This window comes from Oxyura jamaicensis, chromosome 3, assembly GCF_011077185.1.
Source record: "Oxyura jamaicensis isolate SHBP4307 breed ruddy duck chromosome 3, BPBGC_Ojam_1.0, whole genome shotgun sequence".
Taxonomy (NCBI): Eukaryota; Metazoa; Chordata; class Aves; order Anseriformes; family Anatidae; genus Oxyura; species Oxyura jamaicensis.
In genome coordinates this window covers 14,879,414-14,901,631 of record NC_048895.1, presented here as the reverse complement: position 1 = coordinate 14,901,631, position 22,218 = coordinate 14,879,414, and the positions used below count along the sequence as shown (strand labels likewise).

The following is a 22,218-nucleotide window of genomic DNA, read 5'->3' as shown; positions in this document are numbered from 1 at the left end:
AACAAAACTAAAAGACAACCCAAAAGGCAGTCCTCATATGATCGTCAGCGTACTTATTGTCTAGCATCGAAGCTGCAGAGATGTATTGCAGGAGCAGACTGGTTTTGATTTTCCAGATTTCTAATGTCCAGTTGACCTACTAGATACTGACAGAATAAGTCTCTGGTTGACATGTCAACATGACATGATGTCAACCAGAAGATGGACTGAAAGATTTTTGAAGATTTTTTGAGTCAAATTCTTCATACGCATACTCACTCCTCTGTACATGTCCTTTACGCTAAGGACTTTTAAACCTGGCAGGGATGGCTTGCTGACGACCCTCTGCCCTGCAGAGCACCCTCGGTGTGCACACGGATGCTGGGAGCACTCCACCCTGAATTCCCGGAGTTAGATGATTATGGGATTAGAAAGGTAGAGGGAAAGTAGCCGGTTTGTGGAAAGGAACAAGAAATATCTGTCTAGGAAACAAGCATCTACTGGCAAGTAATCCTCCTTGCTCTCTGAGTGACTGTCAGTGCATACATATTCATACCCTGGGTGACTGCAAGCACTCTCAGCAAGCACACAGGTTACAGGCTCGATAGGAATATCCCTTGGCTGCTCTGCCAAATGGTACAGCGTGCCTTCTAGTCTCCAAAGGCAAAGTACTCGGGAAAGGAAGCTCCAGGTGGCTGCTCCACGCGTCTTGGCGAAATTAAGTTACAAATTCTATGGAGAGCCTCTGAACTTTCACAGAAAATCTGAATTCAAGATTTTGCTTTGTCCAGATGTAAAGATAAAGCAGAGTAACATGGAGTGGATCGAAAAATACCTCATCCCTATACACATAAAAGGTTAATCTCCTGATTTAAGCAGATCACAAAGCAAGTGAAACAGGTAACATGACTCTAAGCCTGTAGGAGAAAATCTGCCTTGTACACTTGAACCTCTGTCATGCTCCCAGGCGGCCAAAAAGGTCACATTCACTGAAGGAAGGGAAAAAAAAAAAACAAACAACACACAAGTGGGCATAGTCTCTAAGAACTTCATCAGAAGCAGCAACAAAACTTCCACTGAGGTCTCAGCATAGAAGAAATGTCCTAAACTAAGATGGACTATACCTGTGGCCAAGTGGGAAACAAACAAGGCAATCCTCTGTGGTAGGGCGACAGGGTAAGAACAACTGTAGTACTCTGACTTCAAAATGTAGTCCAAAGCAAAAGGAAGTCTCCTCAGATCCATAACGTCTAGGTGCACCCCATGCGTAGATACTGAGCCAATTAGCCATAGACAGGCCTAAGAGATTTCCACTGTTGATGAAGACCAGAACTGCCATAACTAATTTGTCTTGGCACTTTTTCCCCCATCAACTTTCTGTTGAATGAAGAGGCCTGGAGGAGAGGCACACCTCAAGAAGGATGAGAACCATCAATGCCCATTATAGGGACAAGGCAGCTCTGGATGGTTAAGAGCCAGAACTTCTCAGAGGTGTCTGAGGTGGCTAAAAGGCCCCAGGGAGCCACTAATCATAAAGCAAAACATTTGAAAATGCCACACCAGGTGTCCCACTTTTGAGCTGACAGCCTGTGACGCCTCAGATTTCCACACGGCTCAGCGCTCCAGGAAGACACATTGCTCTCACATGAAGCTGGCTGTGTCTCCATCCCTCCCAAATAAAAAAACACCTATGACACAGTAGGAAGAATCCAGTGACACCCTGTTTATCAAAATCGCTGTCACATTATTGTAAGTTGACTGCTGCATGAGGACGACAATATGTGGGAGGAGTATTTGGCACACACACACCCAACTGCTCAGCGCTGCTGCCCACAGCCATGTAGCTGGGTCTTCTTTGAGGACCCAACAGCCTGGCCAAGTACACAGAGCAGATCCAGAGGAATGAAGAAGCGTCCATGACTGTGCTTTCAGATGGCAGTAAAGATTTACATGTTGTCATCAAAGGGACCACAAGTGACTGAAAAACTGTGACCTACTTAGATGGGGAGTCTTTGGGGAACGTGACATGAGGCATCAAGTTACTCCAACACTAAGAAACAACCAGTTTCCAGCTCCATGTCCATCAGATGAGAAGGAATTTATTCTTAGTTCCTGTAATTCATCGTTAGTAGGGCTGCCACTGACAGTAGGTTTTCTCTGGAAAGGGAAGAAAAAGTTGGGTTTGGAAGACAGCAGGTAAGGTAGGACAGGACTTGGACAGCTCTCTCCAGGAGGAAGGGAGCTCTTCTTTCTAGAGCAGAGAAGAAAGAAAGGAATATAGGCTGAGTCTTTGAGAGAAAGTTGTGCATGGGCAACTAAATGAATAAGTGTTTTGGTTATTCTGCCTCCTCCTCTGATCCTAAGGGAATTCACAGCTGAGGTGCAGATGGGAAATGAAGCCAAAGATCTGGACACCAGAACATAATCCATATATATATCGGTACCTACAAACCTCAAACAACTCACTTCTGCAGCTCCTGACACCTGACAACTTTGTAATGGGGAGAAGGATCCTGGGATAGTGGCTTTATTGGGTTCAGCGGCCAAATACAGAGGATAGTGCAATACCCCTGTTTGAGAAATACAGACTGGAGGACTACACCACAGTCCAAGTATTACATGATTTAAATCACCACCCACGTTAGCCTCTGTGGACTCTGAAGGCAGAAAAGCCATGTGGCAAGTAAACACTCAGCTCGTCCAGAGAAAGAGCACCCACAGGCAGAAATTATAGCTCAGAAGTGCATCCTTATTGGACATCGCTGTACCCTGGGCTCTTAGCTGCCTGGTGTGGTTCTTTTCTACTGCCATTATGCCAGAATGGCTCCCGGGGTTTAGCCAAAGATACTTCTTGGGATCTTCTATGGGGAGACAACTCTAGGAGCATCAAACAGGAAAATATGAGTAGAAGACTTTCGGTGTTGGTTTTTTTTTGATGGCAGCAGATGGAAATCTGCACATCTGGACGTGGAGTTGAGGACAACAGAGATCCCCAATCTGGTGCTGTTTTTTGGCTTCGTGGCTGAAGTCTCAGATTAAATACTTAAAGGGGTTATATTTCTCACCCAAACAAAACAAGAATGGGCATGTTGGTCTGGAAAGGGGATTAACACCTACCACGTGGTGCAAGGTGCAGTGCCAGAAGGCTTAACTAAGGAAGCCATAAAAGTGAAAAGGGAAGAATGAAAGAGATACAATTAAATTGTAATAAAGAAGATTAGAGCTAACCTAAACCAAGAATAGCTGTGATGCAGTGAAGATTGCAGGGAAGATTCTGTTCCATGTGGAACAGGGGCACCAGACAGTACGCTGTGCTCATGTAACTGTGTGCAGTCTATGAGGTGAGCAGTAGTAAGACACCTGGTAAATCTAAAAGACTCCAGTTCAACTCTAAGCTTGTAGCCCCCAAGAGCAAATACACAGAAGGGTGTGACTCAAAGTATAAACCCATTTTCCAGTGGCAACTGGATTATTGCTATTGCATCCTCTGTACCTCATGCAGTAATTGTAGTTTATCAACACAGCATTCTTCATATGTAGCCCTACAAGAAAATGTAATGTTTCATTAAGGATTTATAATTAGCGATGAATTATGTAAAACAAATCCATTACCTTCTACATCAGGGTCTCCAAATGGATTTAATTCTGCTGCATCGGGATCACCAAAAGGGTTCGTACTAGAGTTAGCCAGGTCTTGTTCCTCTTCATCCAGGAAATTAAGCTTATTGATAAGCTCTAGAAATAAGTGGGAATATTGCTTCAATATAGATATAAACTGTTGATTAAGCACATTTCAAGTTCATATCAACAGTCCCTCTGAACACTGTACCAGGGAATGACACCAACTGCACGACTAAGCAAAAGCACTTTAGTAATACAACAACAAAGGAGAAGAAAAAAAAAAAGTGAAATGAATGAAACTTTTATTTGCTGATCAGAATATGATCTAACAGGAATGAGTAACAAGAAAGCTTCCTATTATCTCATTAAATAAATATTATAGAACATCTAACCAGCTAAATGCTGCAATGTCTTTCTGGCTGTTCACATACATGTTAACTACCAGAAGGAAATTTTAATTTTTGGAGGTAACATGCATGTAAAATCAGAGAGCAGAGATTTTGTCAACTTAGAGAGGTTAAGTAATATTGACAACACAAGTTATGTTTTAGGCCTGGCCTTTGTTTTCTTTGTGTATGTGTGTGATTTTTTTTTCTTTTCTTGTTCATTATCAGATGACAATGCAGCTGTGGAGGAGATAGTCTCTTTCTCTATCGTGTTGTTACCTGTTGGATGCACTACAAATTACTGAGAGTCATGCTGGGTGGAAGCACAGAGATAAAACTGACAGCTGAATACAAGCAGGAGTCAAAAGGTAATAGGTCACAGTAAATACAGACAATAAGAAACAGAAAGAAAGGAGGAAAGCTCATAGACCTTCAGAGGAACTGGCTGATTTAGCTGAAGGCATATTTGCTTGCTTTATGCAGTCATCTTGATCTTCATCTAAGCTGCTCAGAGCATTCAACTGGTTTACAATTTCTGTAAATAGAAGCCAGTCAAGACAAACGTAAGGTAAGGGCATTTAATGAAACAGAAGTGGCACAGACACTGTTACCAGAAAAAGATGGAGAGAGGGAGGGAGAGAGGGTAAAAGAGAAGACATTTAGTGTTAATTAAGAGAATACATTTAGAACGAGTCCTTACAACGATATACCTATAGCAAAGCAACCGTGCAGAACTCTTCAGTGATAATTTAACAAGAAACCTGGTTAATGGACATAAACAAAACCTTGCTGGATTCCTGGTGCCAGCAACAGTAATTAGTTTTACGTGGATAATTATGCACCTCAGTTCAAAATATAGATGTACAAAATATAAAAGAGTTTTCCTGCTTGTGAAGAAAACCTGAATTTTAAACCATTGTCAATTGAAACAAAAGAGCCCCAGAACAATTTACCTCCCTATCAAGTACTTAAGGCTAGAGAAAACTAATTCATGCGTATGCCTATTACAATCTGATTTATTTATACACACACACAGTCTGATTATTTATCATTTACAACCAGACTCCATGAAAACCCTACCTGTGACAAGCTGAACGTAGGTAATTGTTCTAAACTGGTCACTATTGTGCTATGAGAACGTGTACTGAATACACACAGTGATTACATTTTCTAATGTAATGCTGGGCAAGTAACACCCAACTGCTTTGTAAGATCCTATTTCAACTTCTGTCCATAGGGGAGAGTTGTGAATGCCACGAAATAATCATTTTAACAAGTACTGATTGTAATGTTCAGCTCTTATCAAAATGTTGAAGCCTCCCTAATTCTGGAAGGAAAGAAAGAAACAAAAACCAACATCTTACTCCTGAACCCAAAGGGAAAAAATCCCCTCTGATCCCCCCGAGTAGTTCCTACCCACTGCACCTGACGCATACAGGTGCTGCAGCAAAAGGGACTGAGCCTGAGGCATCTCTGCAAGGCCTCGGGCACCCGTTCCTGTGAAGAGGGGACAGACTGCCTCGGCCTTCTGGGTCACAAACAGGCAGGAGAAACGGTCCTGCTCTTTGAGTACCACTGACCCTCTGACAGTTTTTTTCACCTCTTGTTTTTCCAATGAAGTAAACGGATGACATCTTCTGGTGTCACCAGTGAAGCTGTGCAGATGCCCTGACCGTGCATTTGCAAGCCAAACATCCTTGGATTTCCTTTAAACTCGAATCTCTTGGGTATACGCAAAATTACTTCATAGCACTTTCAGCTGTTGTTTTGTACTTGACTTCTTCCTCAGACAAATTTGTTTAGGAAAGCAAACTTTTGTCGCTGTCTCCCATATAGTAATCTTCATTCTATGAACAAATGACAAGGAGCAAGACAGCAGACTGTGGAGAAAACTGAGCAGCATCATGACTGTACCAGCTCATGCTGGTGCCCACAGCCACCCAGAGCTTCCTGACAGAGCCGACTCGGACTTTTTCACAGGGCAACACCTTCCCCAGGTGAGCCAACTCCTCATTTCTTGCCTTCACGTACAGCATAAAGAAGCTGGAGGCAAAAACAGAGTCTAGAACCTGAAGGTATTTCAGTCACATGGTTCAAAACTTCTTTTCCAATTTGAAATCACTTTGCAAAACTGTGCCTATCTGCAAATCAATGCAGATCTATGCTGCCAGTGTCTGCGGGATGTAATCAATCCTGACAGTGACAAAAGCGCAGCAGAATTCGTCCTCACTGCACCTCCTCGGTAGTCTTGATCTTCAGTCAAAATCTACTTGGATGAGATTAGATCTATCTACACAGAGTTAATTTCACCATCCTCACTTCCTTCTTTTTAGCGCCAACAAACAAGACTATTGTCCTAAAAAATAACCCCAAAACCACCCAAAACCTCTTAGTTTTCTCATTACAAAATCGTGTATACACCTTAGAGGTCTGAACAATATAATACTGTCTTGTGAGAATATTTAAGACTCAAGACACACAAAGGCAAATACCTTGCTGTACTCAAATGAAACAGAATTGACCTTATAAAACACTAGTACAAACAAATTACTAGTTTATAACAGAGTGAGATGCTGACATGATTTACAGTTCATTATTCCAGCATGTGAAAAAAAAAAATAAAACAATTACGATTCAGTCTTTATTGTCAGAAAATAACAAATTAAATGCAGAGCTTTAAAAAGAGGGAATTCTTTGATGTGGTCTGAATCACCTGGTCTCATCTGCCAACCTAAACACCCGTATGCACTACAATGTTTCTCATTATAATATTAAATGGTTTATGTCATTTTTTGGAGAGTGGAAATGGTAGGTTGGAGATTTATGCCCTATATTATCTTTTTTATATATCTCATTATCTACAAACGTATATTAGCTTGTTCTACAAGTACAGTGTATAAATCACTTTTTTTTTTCTTCCTTCTCTATCGCTTTTTTTTTTTTTAAAGCAGCTTGGTGCTACTGAAAAAAAAAGAGTAAATGTATCTGAAACTTGCATGAGATGTATGGTTTTGCAAATGGCAAGGAAGAGTTACGCATACTGCTCTCCAGAAGCCTGCTCTTGAAATACACTGAGGTTCAGACTCCTGCAACAGGTCGCACATGGGCATGTTGCTCAGTCCATGTGGCACCCCAGGAGAGTCTCCACGCTCCCATGAGGATGGAGCAGGAGACAACCATTAACTTCATCATAAGGCTAAGTAGCAATTAAAACATTAAGGGAAGCAGTGCATGGATTACTACCCTAAGTTTGTGAGTTATGAGCCACATTTATTCAAGCACATTGGAATGCTTCATCTTCAACTGAAGACTTTGGACAGGATAATTCTAGGAGGTTTAAATTCATCTTTTTTTAGTGACATAAAAGCTAAAATATTTGAAACTTTGAATTTCATGGCTACAAACATTATCTTTTATCTTCACACTAAACAGAACAGTTAGGTAGAGATACAGCTTTTACATGCGAAAAATTTAAAGAAGAAATATTGGAAAGGAAGGGGAAAAAGTCTGAGAGATAAGGGGATTTTTTCTGAAAAGAACTGGTGTTTTGACCAGAAAACATCTTTCATTCTCGTCTTAAGTTCAGTTTAATGGCAATAACTCCACTCCTGTGTTGACCGCATTCCGCAGTGCTTTTGAGGTAGGTCAGAATTGCATCAATGATTTCATAGCTGAAGAAACAGAGGCACAGATACTTGTCCAGCTTTAGGCAACACATCAAGGAAGAGAAGCAGAGTTTCCTAACTCACCTGCACCATCTAGAGCCCTATTCAGCAGGTCTCTCACGTTCTCCTAGTGGTGGATATATTTATTCATCTATAAAACTGTAACTTGGGGCCCAATGAAAACTAATTAATTCTTGTACCCTGCAAAAGGAACAGCGTCTGTGCAAAAGACTGGCAGCACCACCTGTAGCTGCTGCTTGAGAATGACAACGTTTCTCTGAGAAGAACCTGAGTCAAAAAGATAATAATCCCTTCTGCTTTACTACTTGCATTTTGCTTTTTCAAAGCTTGCTTACAAACATTAACTCTGCAATCCTCCCATCGTTCCTGTGAAGTACCTATAGCCAGTATCCCCATTTTACAGTTGGGAAAACAGGCGCACCAAGGCGAAGTGATTTGCCGTAGGGGACTCTGAGTCAGCGAACGCATTCCAGTCCGCTCGGCTGCCAACACCCTAACAAGGCAACAGATGAGAAAATGCTGGGAGCAGCAAGCTTTCAAAAGGGTTATGTAACTTCCTCAATTAACTTTATGGGATTCTGTGAACACAATTATTTTTTGAAATAAATTAAAAAAGAGAACATCACCACATCAGTTCTGTTCCCTAATTTCCTTCTTTCTATATTTCCTCCTATTTTTTCACAATGATCCCTACCTCTTTCTATCAGAGACAGCATTCCCCATTCTCCTCTGCTCCTGAGCTGTCCTGGTGTTTTATTAGTTTTTCCCACTCACTATGTTTGTCACAGGAGCTGCTCCCACTGGCAATGAAATCAGAAGCCTTTACATTGTCTTGAACACGTGTTGAAATGGATCCTTTACATTTTATTTATCAATGTTTACTTACCGCCTTTGTTTCATACTCTCCCCTTTACTTGGGAAACTACGTGCACTCATTCGCCTTCAATATCCCTCCCATCCTTCTTCTTGTCTAACTCAGGAAAAGTTAGCCAGGCTAACGAAGCAACTCAGCTCTTACGGCCAACAGGAGAACACTTCTGAGGCTGACCCTTCTTCCTTTGGTTCCCTTCACGATCCATCCACAAAACACCCAGCCCTGCCGTTTTGTATCATTAGAACACAGATCAGAGCAGGCTGAACAATGAGCAGATACCATAATTCAAGAAGTATTTATTGCTTCTGCCTTGCAAGTACTTAGTGCAATGTTTGCTTAAAACATCTTATATTGGCCTTTACCACAATAGCTGCACGAGCTGAAATGCCTCTAAAACTTCAAGATAGGACTTGGCATTATGTGTGTGGGGAGGAAAGGCTCTGAACTCCCCCAGGTTATGTCAGATAGCTCACCCTTCCTCATCTACCTCCAGGGATGGGCACTATGTAGACAAAGGAAAGTGGACAGAACAGACTGAGCTACAGCAGCTTTTTATGTGTACAGGTGTTGCTCATTTGGATGCTGAGCACTGCAAGAACAGTGAAGTCTTTGAGAAGCAAGATCTGCTGCTTTTCATCTAGTGTCCTTCTGCACATGGGTTTTCTGTAGCAGTCCTCAGAGCAGCATCCAGGCCTATTTTAATAAAATACATCTGCATAATAGTTTATATAAACTTTATGTAGCATCTCCTTCATGTGCCCTTCTCTTGGCGATTATAGAAGGGCCTGCTGAACATGTTAGTTTTTGTTTGCTGTTCTGAACATGCAGATGAATTATTCTGGTTGCAGAGACTCTGCAGGGTGATTTCAGTGTGACCAGAATGGTATTTCACTATTCCTTGCAAGACATCTCTCTCTATCAAATATTTCCTTCTGGATTTTCCAATCTGCTATGTCCCAGACAAATACAGCTTACGAAGAGACTTGATCACGGTACAAAACTTATAATTGAACATGTAAAGCATGGAGAAAATGTATTTGCATCCTTTCATAACAATAAATATAACAAAGTGTGGTTATACCACCTCACTTCAAACAACCTTACCACCATAATTCCATTGAAGGGTTGGTGAAGACACCAAGTCTCCTGATTTCATTTCTATGAGACACTCCCAAGCAAAAGAAGCATGCTGCTTGGAATTACCACGTTACTGAGCAGAATCTCAGCACCTACTGATGGCATAATTCACTTCACAGTTATTTTAACATCCTTATTCACTTCTGCTCATCCTCTTGCTTTCTCACTCACTAGTCCTTTTCTGTCTGCCTTTTAGTCTTCTGTTCACATTGTTTCTTTGCTTCCCCAAAATGATCTCTGTCTCACGTACTCTCTCCTGAAAACAGGGAGCAGGCATACATGCACACTAATCAATTATCCTAAATTCACAACATTTAAACTTGGTTCAGTTATTGGTTCTTGTTTGTTCAAATTATCCTAAATTTTGTTTTGGATTGCTTTAAAGCAAAACACAAATAAAGCATAAGGATAAATTCCACAGAACACAGCTGGCAATTAGGATAGCAAACTCTTTTACCATCCTTGTGGCAAAACCAACCTGTAATTTTCGCAGCCTTTTCCTCTTGATTCACTCTGTTTTCTTCATCTTCTTCATTGTCTTCCTCAAAATCATCTAGATTTCCAATATCAGCTTGTTTCATACTCATCAAACTAGCCAGGCTTTGCATGTCTTCATCCCTAAATAATAAATTTCAAACCAGGCATTAAAATGGAGTCCGTTAATACCACATCTGATACTACTGCATTATTAAAAATCCTTTAAATGTTTTTATGCCTTCTTTTCTTCAGGGAGGTCTCTGATCTCAGATCTGATCTCGAATATAGTGTAAGAACAAAATGAAAACACTCATGTATATTAATTTCTGAAGGGAAAGCTTTCTCGTAACAAAATTCTAAATGGCAAAAAATTGTGCTACCTTGCATTAAGAGTTAATTTAATAACTGATTCTTAAAATTGTAAGCCAGTCCAGAAACGTTACTGAACACACACCCGGTGTGTGTTCAGTGTGTTTGCTTAAAGTGAAAATGCTTGGTCAGCCCTACTGTCCATACACTGCATGTGACCTACCACTAGATTCATTCAAAACTCCAGACACTGTTCCAGAAATAAGAATCCCTTTCTTAAATACACAAATTCATAAACGGGACAAAAACATTACCAGTGGCCAATTTCAATTCTCATTTGACTGTCTCTCTCATACAGATATAAATATCTTTGACATGACTGTACCTTGCACATCAAACGTTTGCTGAAAAAATGACTGCAGGCAGATTCAGGTGAATAGATATTCTATATTTGTTCCACAAAAAAATTAAGAACCTATCATTCTTGAAGCACCAGGGGTCTTACCTCCTCTCTTTCAAAACAATTTCATTAGGTTTATTGGGATTAATCAAGTATTTTTTAGCTCCTTGCCGTAAGGCAGACTGGAGATTACCTGGCTGGGGAGCAGCTCTGCTGAAAATGGCCTAAGGATCTTGGCAGAGAGCAAGCTCAAAGCGAGCCAGCACCATGCCCTGGCAGCCAAAGGAGGCAAAGAGCATCCTGATCTGCACTATCAGGACCACAGCCAGTAGGCTGAGGGCAGTCATGACTCTCGTTCACTGGGAGCTTGTTGGACTGCATACAGGGTACTTGGTCCCAGTGTTCGGTCTCATGGTACAGGCAAAGGTGTTGAGAAACTGGAACAAGTCCAGCAGGGGACCACTGAGCTGGTTGAGGGCAAGAGCACTTGCCCTACAAGGAGAGGCTGAGGGAAATGGATGCGTGGAGCCTGGAGAAGAGCTGGATGGCGTCAGGGACACCTGGCAGCAGCCTACCAGCACCTCTGAGGACATGGCTGAGGAGACAGCGGTGCAAGGCAGGAGGAAGAGAGGCATCAGACAGCAGAGAGGCAAGCTGAAACCAGAGAGGTTCTAATCTGATGCAAGGAAAAACGTGTGGCAGTCACCATCAAGCAATGGCATGGGTTGCCTGGAGAGGCTGCACAGTCTCCAGTCTTGGAGTTTTTCAAGACCCAGTGAGATAAAGCCAGAGCAAACCACCCTGATCACACAGCTGGCTCTCCTCTCAACAGGAGGTTGGGTTAGATAACCCTACAGGTCCCTTCCAACTTGTATTGCTAGAATGACTCTATGTTCTTTGAAGCTGTGATCATGATAAAACTACATGCACAGATTTTGTGACTAACAATGCTAGGAAAACCATACAAATTATTTTTAAGGTACCATCTGCATGAATAAAAATGACTTAATGACAATGACTTAATTAAACATTCCTCAAATCTGCATGAGAACAGATGCACTTAAAACATGGCATTAAATGTAGTGATTTAACATGCTACAATCAGAAATTCTTTAGGACAATCATTTGAACTCTGATTTCAACGTAATCAGCACTACAGAACCTGCAGTTACATGGGCCAACTAAGTGCTCTGTAACTATTTGTAAAAATAAAGTAAGCAACTATCAAGAAGTTACAAAGACCTTTCCATTCATGCAAAATCCTCAAGGTTTCATCTTCCTGTTTTGATAACCAATAGGTTAAATAAGCTCTTTAAGCACAGGGGAAAAAATGTAGCATTAGTAGAGTCAACTACAGTATATAACTGCATTGGAAGGCAGGCTCTTTCATGCACTGAAGACAAATAGCTGGAAGCAGTTAGTTCTCAGATCTTGTATGACACTTGCTCATGTAAAGTTTAGAAATAAAAAGGTCTCCACAACATTATTTCCTGCTCTTAAACTGCCCTTTATTATTTATAATCTTTTTTCTGTGTCTAAGAAGTAAGGTTCTTGGTGTTGTACAGCAATAGGTTGCCATATTTTCTCTATAAAACACAAAATAAAAGTGAACCTCACTTTATAGAACTACAACAGGCTGTAAATCAGCCCAGGCATTTTCTCGCATGCTCACGTATCTGACACCTGAATTCTCTCTCTTACCTTACCCTGTCTGGTAGGGCATTCTCTATTTACACATACTGAAAAATCAATGCTTTCATAAACACCAGGTTTTGATTTATTTTTTTTTCCAGATTCTTGGTTTGGGGCAATATTAAAATCCTATTGTCAACTTACAGTCTATCTGACTTAAAGTCTACAGTCTGAGACAAGTCAATTTCAACAGGAAGAAGGCATATGCCAACCTAAATGGGTCAGCTTTTACAAGTTATGGCCTCAAAAAGCCCTAAGAGTCTAGTAGAGCTATTGTCTGTTTATAGTTCATAGATGCTAATTGTTCCCCCAAAGTCAGGAGGTTATCAGATACTTTTTCTTTCACATTTTCAGCTGCAATGCCATGTTAAACCACAGTTAAGTACTTCAAAATATCATTCTATATTTTAATAATATATCAAAATATCAAAAATACATTCATCATATATGAATAAAATTTATATCCTAGCTCTAAACGTAGTTCCCAATGGGTTAACCAGAGGAGGGAAATAGTAATAGTAATGAATGCATCTGTGGGTTTTAAAGCATACAAACAAAAATATAACCTTTTTATGTCAAAACGTGTGCCATAACAAAGCTTTGAAAAGCTGTTAATGTGACAATCTGGGGGCACTACAGTGCCATATGTCTGCAAGTATATTCAGAATAACAGGAGCAGTAAGTAAACCCTTGGCCTTTTGGAAGGAAAAGAAACAAAGAGGTAAAAGAACCACTAAAACAGTAGCTTTCTGATCTACCTTTTTGTTCTGCCTTTCTCACATTCCCTTAAGCCTACATGAGACAGAAAGGAAGAGCAAAATAGAATGGGTGACAAATGGTCCATCCTCCAGCAATGCAGAGTTCTCAACATCAGATAACTTGAATCTGACAAACTGCAGGAGAGGTTATAGGATATGGAAATCAACTTGTACGTTTTGCACACTCCACAGGTTGCTGAAATAAGGGACAGAAGTAGGTGGGTGAGTAGGGGGAGTGGTAATCAGTGTTCACGTGAACTCTTTTCACAGGACGTTCTTACGTTTGTCCCAAAATCTGACTTCTGACTCCACCCTCTCTCACCTTGCAAGTGGATTTGTCTTTCTTCCGTTTCTTGTGAAATAGAACTAGGTGCTCTTTCCCACATTTCCCTTGCAGTCTGCTAAGGGTATTGTTGGAAAAATACACACATGCACACAAATGGACACTCCTGCTGCTTTCAAACCTGTAGATATTCTTAAGCTGCTGTTATTTAAAATGTCTAAGGACAAGCTATTTGTCTCTGAAGAACACAGGACTATAATCAGTGTAAGAAACGGCTCTTACTCAGACTAAGAAACTAAGTATGGCAGGAATGATAGGTATGCTAAAAGATTCTCTCTAATTCCACCATTCTATACAGAAAGAGCTCTTTATCCAAAGAACTCTTTGAAAAGCAACATGAACCAGGATATTTGTGTGCATTGTTGTTTTGTGTTTCTTTTTTAACCAAAAAAACAAAATAGAAAACTTACGTGGCTTTCCCTTCCCTCAGGAAAATACAAGATAAAGAGAATTGTAGTGTGGCAGATACTATTTTCTTCGACAAAGGCTTGAATTTTAACTTGACATCTGTTTGTGTAGGCATGGGGCTTGCGTATTGCTTCATGTTGATGCTGCTGGTAGCAAGAGCTTTTCTGCGGCCAGAAGGAGATTCCTGAAAGCAAAGGAAAAACAAAACTAACATAAAAGCTGTTGTTCACTAAAACCTCCATGTTCATAAACAAACAAATTAAATCCGTATCATTGTTTTTTCAAGTATGTAAGCAGAAGCGATACCTATGGTCCTTTTAAGAGACAGAAACCCATTTCTACATCTAGGTCACAGCCACTAGTGGTGGCCCTTTGAACACATGCTTAACACAATATAAAAAAGACGACTTTCATTGTGATTACTGGTTTTCCATAAGAGACCCTAAGTCATTCAGGGCTTGAGCTTATAGTAGCAACCACAGTAGGTATCCATTTCAGAATGGGGGAAACACATTACTCCTTTGGCAAACTGGAGCAGGTGTTGGTCTAACCTGTGGAAGACACAGCCTTCAGTTACACAGATTTCTATACGTAGTGGTATTGGGCTATCGAGTTAATATTGCAAACCACTGTCTATGCCCAGTGCTCAAATACGTCTGGATATTCTTCAAAGCAATGGTACTCATCACTAGTGCTGCACAAGTACTAGCAAGAGTGACAGGTTTCTGAAATTAGGGCTGACAATGGTTCCAAAAATATTGATAAAAACTTTGCAAGGTGTATTTCAAAAAGTATGTCAAGATAAATACGCTGCTCACAGTTTAACAATTCAGACAAACTAATCTAAAATGCATCTAAGAATCTCCTCTCTTGTTGTGTCTAATATCAGCAGCAAAGGAATGATTATATGTTATAATGCTCCAGGAACAAAAATAAAACAAAAAAGCCCTGCTGTTAACTCTTTTGAAAACTATTGTCACAATACAGCCATGTTTTATTGCAGCCGACAATTTGTGTTGAATAAAGAATACTAATTCAATCAAAACATTCAAGCATCCTTTTTCAAAGTACTTGACATTTCCGCCCAGCAGAATAAGTCAGAATGTAATATGTCATCCCCAAAGAATACCTTGTTTAAAAAACTAGCCTTATCTGTCAGATTATGCACAGCAATATTATACAGAACTATTAGTGCATGTAGATACCTTATGAATGAATTTCAAAAATGCATCAAACACTTGAGAAGGATTTAGGCCCTCTCAGAAGCAATACTTAAGAATATGCAAATACCCTCAGCTGACTCCAGTTGCACAGATGCAAGTACCACAAACAATACAGGCGTTCTCTCCCCGGCCGTCACTGTCAATGAGAGAATGAGATTAAGGTCCGAGGTCCTGACAACGTGTAAAATGGAAAGTCTGATCAGGGACTTCCAATTATTACACAGATACTAACGACAGTAATCTGTCATTGTACGGCACCTTGTGAATAACTGAACGTTACAATTCTACAAACAGCCAAGACTTACTGCCAGGTCTGTTCGGAAAGCACCAGGAGAGATGTGGCATTTCTTTTTCACTAGGTAAAGGTATGGAAGCAGTTTGCATCTTGAGAGCAACCCGTTTCACAACGCAAAACGTCTCAATTTTCACACTACGGTGTGAAAGTAGTGCTCAAGGTGAACAGAAAGGAAGTTTGCTAAACCTCTTCTAGTTTTCCCCCATTTTTTAAAGCATATTTAGAGAAAACTGCCATATACAATGTGGCGTGCAAATATTTATGTAGTAGGCATGGTAAAAACGACTCACCAATTCCAGTGCTTTCCAGTGCCAAACAGAAAAGGAGCAAGCAGAAACTGGAGAATAACCGCAGTTATGCCCTCACCTCCAGCCAGACCAAGGGAAAACATCCCACCGGTGGGCTGTAGTCACCAGGAAACGTTTGCCATGCAGACTACATTCTCTTTTGAATCAGTTGGGGTGACCTTCTGCTTGCAAACAATGAACAATTACACCCTAGCTGCCTAAAATATGTACTGTGGCATCACAGTTATTCTTACTGAAATGATGGATAGCAACAGAACTCCATTATGTGGGAAAACTCTTATTTAGTTCCTTATTTCCAAATGATGAAATTAGGTTTTCCCTTGAAGGCTACACCTTTTTTTCTCTTTTTAAAGAAGCACATCTACTTCATACCAATTTCTTTGATAAAATAACTGGGATGCACATTGTCTTTATGAAGGTGATAGTACTACAAAGTCAACGCAAAGCAACAAAACCAACCAAAAGACCAGTTCGACAGTGAATGTGACGAGAAAGCATAGAGTGCTCAACTTTCAACCTTCTAAAAGCTGGACACAGCCATAGACTCAGGAGAATTCTGAAATGACGTGGAATTACATCCTCACTGCTCATGTATTTATCCTGTAACTGATCCTCTTGGTACCTGAAGCTTCAAGTTATCTGGGCCAGAGAGTGACTGCGACCTGATTCGGGAAGGAGGTGAGGTTATCCCAGTGAAACCAATGCTCAGCAATTTCTTGTAAAATCTGCTTGGGTGAATTGGTACTGAGGAGACGGGCACAGGCAGCTGTATGCCAGTACGAAACAGCCACATGGCAAGGAGATTCTCCTAGCACTACATGCCCAGAGGTGCTGTGAAGAATAAGACACACTTGGCAATCACGTTCAGCCTTCCCGAGAAAGGAATTTGTTTTATAATCTTCTTGTAGGCCAAAGACAGAAGTTGATTTTTCAGGTTCCAATTGAAATAAGAATCTAAATATGTTGATTTATTGTATTAAAATACAAAAGCAGCCTCTGCTCTTTCGAGTTTTAGTTGCCTTAATATGTAAGTTTAAGTACATCCTCCTAGTCCCCCACAAAAATAAGTCTATTAGAACTTCAGTTTTATAAATAATAATACTATAGATCTTTATACCTCTGTTGCAGTGTTTTTCCGTTTAAAATGCACACGCTTAGCCTTGCATGTTTTTAGCTATACAAATGGGGAAGGGAGGAGGGTCTTTTTCCCCAAGAAGGATATTCCCAAAGTGCTTAGGCCCTTGACTGATTTCACAATGGGCTATGCTTTCTACCCTCCCATACAATCAATTTTGAGTTTGTCTTTAAATCATGAACATATTGAGTTACCACTTCCCAGAAACGTTGTAGCATTTGCTTGAAAATAAATAAATAAATAAATAAATAAGCCAACAAAAAACCCCACCTCACCACACATATCATAAGTGATCCCAGAACCACTGAAAACCTTTTTTTTTGTAGAAGAATAAATAATTCCTATTATATTCGTATCAGAACATCCATTTAATAGTAAAAGTCTGATCTGCTGTTCCTTGTGTCTCATAAGAGTGCACGGGATTTTGTAGAAGGTGAAGCAGGAATCACAATACTTTTTTTTTTTTTAATTGCTCAACTTTTCTCATTTTAATTGTATGGTCTTGGTTCAAAAGCACGAGCCTCAATGATCCTTCCAGGTATTTGACATACACCCGACTGCTGGAGTTGCCACCTCACATTTTGTAGAAGCGAGCAAAACAAAAACGAACATAGAAAATCAAAAGACTTCCTAATAACTTAATAAAGTACTTGGCTCCAGAATGTAAGGCTTGATGGATTTATATACCTTGATCCTTTGCTAGAATCAGTATAACTTGAAGAAATGCTCTGAAACACCAGCTGCTGTCCCCAGAGGTTGCTGTGAATTTCTTGGTGTGAGGGATCCTCCTCCTCTTTGCCTGCTAAAGCAGAGCTTTGACAGCAAACAGAACAAAAACGTTCTGACAAAGAAAATGAGATTAATCTGCACCACTCTTGCAAAACAAAGATGTTTGGACGGAAGATGATCACAGAGTACAGATAGTCACCTATCAGTGTTCAACAGCACCCAGCTCCTCCACATGAAGCAAGTCCAGAGATTAACACCTCCACGCGGAAGGTCTGAACATCCTTCATTTAAAGGAGATCCAAATAATGCAGTAATGCAAATATCTTGCAGCTGTCCTTCCTGAAAAAAACACTTTTTTAACGATCTGTAATTAACAATCTGGTGTCCTATAATTACCAACTCCTCATGAGTCTACCTCAAGGTTAGGATAAGAAACGTAAATAAGAAAGCAGCAGCTTTGTATTTTTTATTCAACAGACTTCACACTTCTGGAGTTCCAAAGAAACAGTATTTGCCAGCTTTTGGTCACAGGATGTATTCCTCTAGGTTAGGTGGGCTAGGGAAAGAGTCCCTCTGCAGAAAAGAGCGGAAAGCATTTTACCTCTCAACACCTGAGGTCAGCTTCTCTGTGCGGCCCTTTGACCCCTGCTACGCTGCAGTCTTTAATCCCAAAGACCCAACAGGGTCTCTATGCTCTCTCTAGAAGTCTGTAGGTCTCTATACTCTCCTCTCTATACACACACATTGAGAAAACATAGTGAAGCGTTTCCATTCAGCAGAAATGAGATGAAACAGCACCGTGCTCCTGGATTATTTGGATCCTAAGTGGTAACTCTCCATCTCCAGCCAAAATCTATTAAAAGATGCATAAACACCGTACAAACATCCAAAAAAAAAAAAAAAAAAACCTAAGTGGGAAAGGCAAATCCAGTTTCCTAACCGGATAGCGTTATATTTGCCAAAAGAAACAATGCGTTTTAACAGAATCCCAGAGAAGGAAGACATTAAGCATAACATTTTGAGAAGCTGTCTTTTCACATTTTATAAAAGAGAATGCTAAAAACCCCTGCAAAGCTACGGGGATTTTAAATAAGAGCATTTTGCTTCACACTTGGCCACAAAATAATCAGACAAAGCCAATTTTCTAGCTATAAAAAAATAGAGAAGAACAAGTTTTGAGGATTTCTCTTTCCTGGGTCATCATAATTAAACGGAGCACGTTTCCAAGGAAAGCTGCCCTGTGGCACAACCCCCCGGCCCCCAACGCCCCCCCAGGCCACAAGGAGGACCAGGGAAGTTCCCCTCTCCCTGGCAGCTGGATGCCAGCCCCGGCAGCCGAGTCACCAACGTCATCTTGCTCCGATGGAAAGATCAATGCTTCACCAGCAGAGCAAAATGGATCACTAGAGAATTTAATTTGTGAGAGTATACAGCAATTAAATGCTAAAATAGACAAGCTCCAGGGAGCTCTCTCAACTGGAGAGAGTAAATTAGAAACTATGTCAGTTAAAATAATTTAGACAGTCGGGTGGGAGATTTGGAGGACCGAATGCAGACAGCACGATCTGCGCTGAAAACTTGTTTAAAAGCAAATAATGGTTCAAGGTACCCAGAACGTTATTAAGAATTATGATGCATCTGAAGGGAGAAGCTAATGTTTAAAAAACCCTGCACATCCCAGGAAAGTCTGAGCCCTAGACATGAGAACTGGGAAGGAAATTAAAAACAAATGCTGCAACAACTATACCTGATCTTTTAAAAAATACAGTAAGTTTTTATATACATAAATGCTATATAATATGCATACGTATAGGTATACGTATATAAACATAAGCACACACGGATTGATGAATTGAATATTGGAAGCACAACACGCCATTTATTACTCAGCGTCAGCAAGCACTTGGAGTAAGCACAGAGAAAAGATCTGCTGCTACTGCTCCTACTGACTCCTCAGGGCCTGCTTTCAGAAAGCCCAGTGTGATTTCACCACCACCCTGAGAGGCCGTGGCATGTCGCGAATGGTTCTTTCTTACCAAAATCATACCTGTGGTGAGCTCACGCAACGTGACGCAGGTAACGACCCACTATTCATCTTCAGGTGGATCTCTTGCATTCACAGACTGCAAGCCTCCAAAGATCGACATCAGATAGGAAGTTTAGAAAGTGGAGTGGTACCTAGTGAATTGAGGTCATTTCATCTCCACTAAGCAAACTACAACCAAGTAGTAGTTAGAAATCCTGCTTTGCTAACAAAAATAGTAACTATAATAAATTTCTTATCTATTTACTGGCCAGATAGCAAAAAAATAGTACAAGACCAAAATCTTATTCTTGCTTAGGAGATCATTGGTCTCCTAAGACAGGTAGCCACTTCTGAAGTGAGCTTGATGTTTACAAAGATCAACAGAGAGAAGTTTACAGGTGAGGTGCACAATTCTGATCAGCAGCAGAGAACTACTGAACCCTGAAGTACTCAGCCTTCACTGCTTATTAGTACAATGGGAACAGGCCCTGAACTCTTCCACAGAGAAATGCACACAAGAGGTAACTGATGCTGAGGAACACACACCTTGGCATCTGTAGCCTTTCTCCTCCTTGCTTGTTTAGACATTTTCCTCTAGAGATGCTATACGAGTTTCTTTTTGATTACTGACAAGTTAAAGTTGACTTCTAGATGCCTTCAGTCATCTGCTGAAGTACCTCCGTTCTTACGTTCTACGCAAGCGCTTTCTAACATACAAGAAGATGCCTTTGCTTGCCCGTGCAGCACCATGGCTTGTGCCATGCTCCTCAGGAGCCCTGGTGTATGTAGCCAGCCCCTATCGCTCTGCAGCGATGCAAATCGCCTCCTTTCCTGCAGTGCCTGGACCCTAATGTGCTGAGCTCGCTGAGTAAGGCGTTAACACTGCCTACTGTGCTGCTTCCCTGCTGTGGCCATTTGCTCTCCCCTGCTGGGACATGGTGTTTTCTTCCAAGCCCCAAAGGCTACAGCGGCCAGGTACGTGACCGTCTCCCCTAGGCCTGTACTTAGTACAGCTACATGCAAGCCCGCCTGTATTATCGTACACATCACTTGGAAGAGCTCTCGAGATAAAACCATTTTTAGACAGCACGAGACAAGCTTGAGTCCTCCTGCAGCTCCTGTACAGAATTTTAGTTTTGCCACAGACACAGGACACAAGCTCATGGAGGGCTGGCCAAAGTTGGTGGAGAAACCTGCTATTACAGACCAGCTGTTTAAATCCACAAACCTTTGCTCCCAAAGGAGCAGATTTAAAGAAGCCTGGGCTCAGGCTGCTGCTGATACATGGCAGGTGAGGCTGGCTGTCACAAAAGGCACCGCGTGCAGAGCTGGCAGCGACAGAAAACAGCAGCCCCCCATTTTCTGCACACTGTGTGCTGCCAGGCTGGATCTTTCACAGCGTGCTGACCCCTCTGAGAGAAACTCAGGCGTCCTGCTTCAGCAGGAGCACTCCAAGACAGTGTTCACCCTGGTTTAGGTTCATTTTTCTATTTTAGAAGGGTTCATTTTATTTTATTTTTTTAATGACATTAACCTTAAATCAAAGTAGAAATATAGCTAATTCAGCTAATTCTAGAAGGGGACAAAGAGCAAATGGTAGCTGGTTTTCTGAACCTTTAATGGAAACAGGAGAAAAACCATCTGTGTAGGAGTAGCTACTACCTTTTTTTTCCCCATAGAAGCTGCAGTACACTCAGAAAAATAGAAGAGACTCCCACCAGCGAATAGGAACCAGAGAATTCTGGTGCATCACAGTAAGCTCAGGGGAGTTTCCTTGATAGCCAAGACTTTATATACTGCTCAGCAACTCAGCTCCACATTTTTCTGTGTATTAAGTGAAGAGGCTTACAGGGTAACTGCCATCCTACTATTTTTTTTCATTTCACTTATTTATTTACTTAAAACAACAGACAATACTTGTTAAAAATAATCAACACGTAAGCTCATCTTCCAGTGCCTGGCACTTTACCCCTATTTTACCCAGTGGGAAGTCTCCTTTTTGTGACTCACTCTATTGCTCATCTGCTCCATGGGGAGGAGGCATCCTGTGAACTGTGCTACTGAACCTCCAAACAGTTGTGCAAGAAAGTTGTCTTCAGTCAAGAGACACTAACTGGACAGTCTTTAGCTGAAAGCTGATAAATATATTTTTGAAAATGGGCAAACCTATTCATTATTAGTTTCTGATGTGAAAAAAGCCAACCACACGCCTTGAGCTGCTTACATCTTTTCATTTTCCATTTTAGACTCTAAATTTCCTTTCTCTCTTTTGATTTAACTTCAAGACAATGATCCAGAATCTTTGACATGGCAAAGGTGAATATGAATTAATATGCCGAGCTGAGCAGTGAATACTTCCAGTTCAGTATAACATAATCCAACAATGGCTGGAAGGTCTGCTGCTCCGTACATCAAGGTGAGCCTACCTGCAA

At 40.9% G+C, this 22,218-nt stretch overlaps 1 protein-coding gene across 14 annotated transcripts in view; it reads right to left on the bottom strand.

Annotated features, from left to right (window-relative positions):
• The window catches only part of EHBP1 (EH domain binding protein 1), a 208,428-nt gene that overhangs the window by 118,985 nt on the left and 67,225 nt on the right, over positions 1 to 22,218 (bottom strand). For 10 of the 14 annotated variants that reach the window (XR_004749520.1, XM_035322052.1, XM_035322061.1 and 7 more), the window contains exons 6-9: positions 14,073 to 14,254; positions 10,162 to 10,301; positions 4,417 to 4,521; positions 3,592 to 3,714 (exon numbers count right to left, since the gene is read on the bottom strand). Coding sequence is in view for 13 of the 14 variants with exons in the window: in XM_035322052.1 (XP_035177943.1) it covers positions 3,592 to 3,714; positions 4,417 to 4,521; positions 10,162 to 10,301; positions 14,073 to 14,254 (550 nt within the window). In the remaining variant the exon portion in view is untranslated. The remainder of the gene's footprint in view (positions 1 to 3,591; positions 3,715 to 4,416; positions 4,522 to 10,161; positions 10,302 to 14,072; positions 14,255 to 22,218) is intronic. The other 4 variants (XM_035322054.1, XM_035322055.1, XM_035322060.1 and 1 more) reach the window with 2 other exon arrangements.